The sequence below is a fragment of the Peromyscus eremicus genome, chromosome 1 (assembly GCF_949786415.1).
Source record: "Peromyscus eremicus chromosome 1, PerEre_H2_v1, whole genome shotgun sequence".
NCBI lineage: Eukaryota > Metazoa > Chordata > Mammalia > Rodentia > Cricetidae > Peromyscus > Peromyscus eremicus.
The window spans coordinates 178,559,280-178,564,868 of record NC_081416.1 but is presented as its reverse complement, the minus strand read 5'-3'; the positions used below and the strand labels follow the sequence as shown (position 1 = coordinate 178,564,868).

General features: G+C 47.2%; 1 protein-coding gene across 1 annotated transcript; it reads left to right on the top strand.

Moving 5' to 3' along the window:
- Positions 1-348: 348 nt before the first annotated feature.
- LOC131902441 (Krueppel-like factor 17) lies at positions 349-2,937 on the top strand. Its single transcript, XM_059253442.1, is given in 3 exon segments — positions 349-584; positions 2,036-2,222; positions 2,224-2,937. Coding segments are annotated over 3 exon segments (1,137 nt in total).
- The last annotated feature ends 2,652 nt before the right edge of the window (positions 2,938-5,589 follow it).

The following is a 5,589-nucleotide window of genomic DNA, read 5'->3' as shown; positions in this document are numbered from 1 at the left end:
ACACACTAAATTTAGAAAAATTATCCTTAAACAAAAACAACAACAAATGGGTTGTGTGGTGATGGCTCAGTGGGTAAAGTCCTGGCTGTGAGAGTGTTAGAACTAAATTGAATCTGCAGGACTCAAGTATAAACTGACATGGCAGGGACACATCTGTAATGTCAGCAAAGCAGAGACTGGAGAATTCCCAAAGGCTCGTGGACCAGCTAGTCAGTTGTATTCAGGAGTGAATGAGAGACCTGGTCTCCAATACAGTCAAAGGGGATAGTGGTGGTGTTGGCACACTCGCTTATGATGGCACCAGCCAGGTCAGCCTCCCCTTTGGTCTGAAGTGAGGTCTGGACCGACATGGAGCAGGAAAATAGGTGGCCAGCTATGCATCAGTCTCCCATGGATAATGAGCAGTCAACACCAACATTGCATGTATCTGTGTCTCCTGGAAGCAGTGGAGTTCATCAGCCACAGGCCACTCAACATTTGTCAAGGATGTCAAGGCTTTTTATGTTTTCTGCTGAGGAATCCAGGCAGAATGAGGGTGAAGGGGAGTCACAGTTCATTATGTCACTCCCTGAGCATAGTGGGAGGTACTCCTCCCTGCCAGGGTTGGCATATAAGATGCCTGACATGCTGCCAGCAGAAACTGGAGATGAAGGACCCAAGATTGTGGACCACCAACCCTCCATGCACTCCACTCCGGATCTTCTGCTTTGCATGCCTCTAGAGGACCAAGGCAGAAATGCCTACATGTCCCAAGGTCACGCTTTATAGCATGCACATGTCACAGTCTCCTCCATATAACTACTTCTTGTGATGCTAATCTTTTTCTCCTATCTGATCTTCATGTTCTGGGTTCCTGGATCAATGGTGATTTCTGTGATACAGGAAAGGAGTGAAGTAAATTTCACAGGAAATTATACAGAGATGATCACCCAGGCTGGGGTTAAGGCAGTTATGCAGGTATGGGAAAGAACCTGCAGCCTGGGGAAGCTTTTCAGGCTTGGATAAACTGTACTGAATATGTGGTCAACTATAGCGCATGGTATGATGTGTATCAACACACTGGATTCAATTTGGCCATGATGAATAATTCGGTTTCTGGGGATATTCCAAGGGCATTGTGTAGAACTTGAGACCCGAAGGGGTATTGGCTGAAGACTGTGGATGGAGTGGCATATAGATGGGATGACAAACGGGAAGTGTGGGAACCTAGAATAGGAGGAATATAGTGGCCTCCACCAAGAAAGGGAGATGGTAACTTTAATCCTGATATTTTGATTCCTCCTGAAGGAGTGTGGAGACAATGTGGCAATAGTTGGAGTGATTGCTGCAAGTTTTATTGGGTTCCTAGACTGATCTAGATCACCAAGAAAGGTGAGCTTCCTTTCGTGGAAGCTCTGAAAATTGGATCAGGTCTTCCTTGGAAGTGTTGGGATAAGAAAGACAAAAGTTGCTGACTTGCAAGGGCAGATCTCTTGTCTGAAGTCATTGTAGCCCACCAGTCACGGGGCTTGGTGTTTGCAGAGGGCTGAGGAGGAACTTAGGCAGCTGAGGAGGTCTTGAGGTCAGAGCAGGCTGTGTGGGAAGGAAATGACTGTCTGGAACATTAACTACTGTTCTTATTTTTACCTTTTTTTGTGAAACTGCATGTTGCTAGCCTCTGGGTCAAATGCTCAGAAGATTGTATAACCATTAAAGAGTACAATTAGATTGTGCTTGCTCTGGCATTAAGTCTGGGATAGTTTTTGTGTTTAATCAAAGATGATGAAGAGTATATTGATGATTTTGTAAGAATAACCTTTGGAATTATGAGAACACTTTGTATTAGGTGATTTCCCCTTTCCTTTCTGTTTCCCCTTGCTTGTGATAATAAAAGACAGGTTACCAAGGAAAAGCAGAAGCTGTAGCAGAAGCTACTTAGCAACTGCAGAAGCTGAATTGACCTGTCATCTTTCACGAACACTGTCTCTGAGTCGTTACTGCGCCTTCCAGGTATCCCATCCTTCGGACCCCCGAAACTGCTGAGGCTGGTCCCCAGCACCTCCCAACTGACTCCTCCACCTTCCCAGATGTATCATCAGACACCATCTAACCACCAACCAGGGAGAATGATTGACTCGAGATCCCACATGATGCCCTTAGGGAGTCCAGGTACTCTGGGAGTGACCATAGCCTTTAGAGAGAATCTGTTGCCTCACAGCAGCCTGCCAGGCTCAGCTTCTAGTGGTCCCAGTAATGGCCCACAGTAGTGCCGCAACAATGCCTTATTCTGTCTCCTCAGTAGTACCTGCTACCACGGGCTCTTTAAATTGCGGAATATTATTGGTCCCAGGCATGCCTTCCACTGTGACCCATGCCATGTCCCCCTCTATGGATCAGATGTTGCACTTAAATCCCTACCACCCTGGGATACCCCCACCTGGGCTCCAGCCATTGCCAGCTTTAGAATCCCAGGACTCATTTGAGACCCAGTCAAATCGCCTGGAAGAACCTTTCATTCGTGAAAAGCCCACACCAGCTCCACAGGCGACAGAGAACTCCAGTGTTCCAGGAGGGGCACCCAGGAAGCCTCCCCCAGTTTCAAGGCCTTACCTCTGTTCATACAACAACTGTGGAAAAGCTTATACCAAGCACTCTCACCTCATGAGTCACCAACACAAACACACAGGTGAGAAGCCCTACATATTTGACTGGGAGGGCTGTATATGGTCTTTCTTCCACTCTGATGAGCTCAGACGACGTGGATGGATCCACACCAGATATCGACCACATAAATACAAGGATTGTGGCCAGCAGTTCATGAGATCCTACCATCTCAAGCAACACCAAAAAACTCTTCACACTCATCAGCGCGTGCCAGATTTCCTGACACCTAAGACCAACAGTGGACCGACAGATGGACAGATAGGTGGTCCTCTTGCTCCTAGTCAGAGGCTTTAGCTCTGTTTCCTGGATTCTCAAACCGAAACCCTGTTGCCCAAGACTGGGTCATCTCTGGGATAGACAAAAGTTCAGATGGAGACAGGAAGTGATGGGGAAGCCCACATGAAGCTTTTGACACCATAGTGGATTCCTCAAACTCTGGTGCCCTCGCCTCTCAGGGATTACTGACTTCCGCCATTTAGCCAGATGAGAAGATGGAACCATAGACTGGATTAATTTGAAAGTTCTTTTCTCTTGTCAATCCCTAGCAGGAAACACTCTCATACCTGCACTATGCAACCCATGCTCTCTCCCAGGGTATTCCAAAGTTTCCAGGGCCAGACCATGGGAAAGATATCTTAGTGCTAGAAGGTATTAGACACATCATGCTCTACATCAGACTCTCTCTGGCCTTCACCACTCATGTACCCAGAATCTCTCTTCCAAAGTCTTCTACAGAATGCCTCACTGCAGGACATGGTATCTGGCATTCCATGAGGCCACCAAAATCAACCCTTGTGAGGACATTAATATCTATGGGGAGAACTTCAGTGGAGAGAGGAAGGGGAGAGGCAGGTAGCAATTCTCCTCTCCTCTATCCCCATGAGTTGTTGCAAGGCATTTTTGCCCCCTGATAGCACAGACTGTGGAAGACCTCCAAGCAGCCCACAGACACACCCTTCATTGTTGGTCATGAAGCATTGCCGCCCATAATGGAAATGTGTGGCCTTGGGTGACTTCATTCCTTCCATTTCCCTTGATATTCTCCCTCCTATACCTGGCTTTGAATGTCCCCAATAAAAGCAGTGTGTAGGCTGTTTATCAGATGGCTTGGGGAGTGAGAGAGCTGAGGACAAATCTCACCATAACTTCTTCCTTACCTGGCCCAGGTACCAGGTTGCAGATTTTCATTTATGTATTTTTAAGAAGAAGTATTATATTTATTATGTGCACATGTGTGGAGGTCAGGGACAACCGTGGGAGTCACTGATATTCTTCCAGCATGTGGGTCCCTGGAATTGAACTCAGGTTGTCAGGCTTGGCAGCAAGCACCTTTCTCTCATGAACCATCATGATGGCCTTTGTTTGGTTTTGCTTTGGAGAAAAAGCCTTCACCACTCAGACACCCAGAGTTTCTCTTCCCAAGTCTTCTGTGGGATGCCACACTTAGTACATGGCATCTGGCATTACATGGGGCCACTAAAATCAAACCTTGTGAGGAGATTAATATTCACGGGGAGAACTTCAGTGGAGAGAGGAAGGGGAGAGGCAGGTACCAATTCTCCTCTCCTCTATCCCCATGAATTGTTACATGGCATTTTTGCCCCCTGATAGCACAGTCTGTGGGAGACCTCCCAAGAAGCCCAGAAACACACCCTCAGTGTTGGTCATGAACCATTGCACATCTTGGAAATGTGTGGTCTTAGGTCACTTCATTCCTTCCATTCCCCTGGATGTTCTCCTTCCTGTTCCTTTGCTTTGAATGTCCCCAATAAAGGCAGTGTCTAGGCTGTTTATCAGATGGTTTGGGGAATGGGAGGGCTGAGGACAAATCTCACCATAACGTCTTTTTTACCTGGCCCAGGTACCAGGTTGCAGATTTTCATTCATATACTTTTTTAAAAGCATTATATTTATTATGTGCACATGTGTGGCGGTCAGGGACAACTGTGGGAGTCACCCATATTCTTCCAGCATGTGGGTCCCTGGGATTGAACTCAGGTTGTCAGGCTTGGCAGCAAGCACCTTTCTCTCATGAATTATCTTGATGGCCTTTGTTTGGTTTTGCTTTTGAGCAAGGGCTTCACTATGTAGTCCAGGCTGACTAGCGCCATCTTCTGGTGTTACATGTGTGAGCACCCACATGACTTCTGGTTGCCTCCCTTCTCCTGCCCTCTAGTTTTAAGGGACTATAACTCTTCTGGTAACTCATCCTGGCTGTCTAGAACTTCTGGATTCCTTTGGCCATTTTACCAAGCATTAAGCTAATAGAAAGGAGCTATCCAAGCCACAAATAAATATCTGCCTCCAAAGTGGGTGTCTTCCCTAAGAGCTGGCACCTCCCATAGGTGTTCCATAACCCTGGGTCCAGTCCTGTGCAAAATGTTGGCTACAGAAGGGTGACTCCATCTTACACTTAGGGCACCATGTTGGGCCTACCTAGGTGCTCAGGAGTCAGCTCACAAGACTCCACAACACAGGACATGAGGGTTGTGACCTTATGCAAGTGTCTGTGCTTAGGGTTCAAACCCTGCCACTCCTCTGGGGTGAAGTTCACAGTGATGTCCTCAAAGGTCACTCTCCCCTGTAACAGCAAATCCCCATCTGTAGGAATCCATCACTGAAGGCAGGTGTGGTGCCTGATGCCTATAAACTCAGTGTTCAGAAGGCTGAGGAAGGAGGATTTTTGTGAGTTAGAAGCCAGACAGGGCTAGATACTAAGTTCCAGTGCAGTGTGAGACCCTGTCTCAAAATAATAACAAGGCTGGGCTTGTGGTGCGCACCATTAATCCCAGCACTTGGGAGGCAGAGCCAGGCGGATCTCTGTGAGTTCGAGGCCAGCCTGGGCTACCAAGTGAGTCCCAGGAAAGGCGCAAAGCTACACAGAGAAACCTTATCTCGAAAAACCAAAAAAAAAAAAAAAAAAAAGAATCTCTTTTTGCAGCAAGG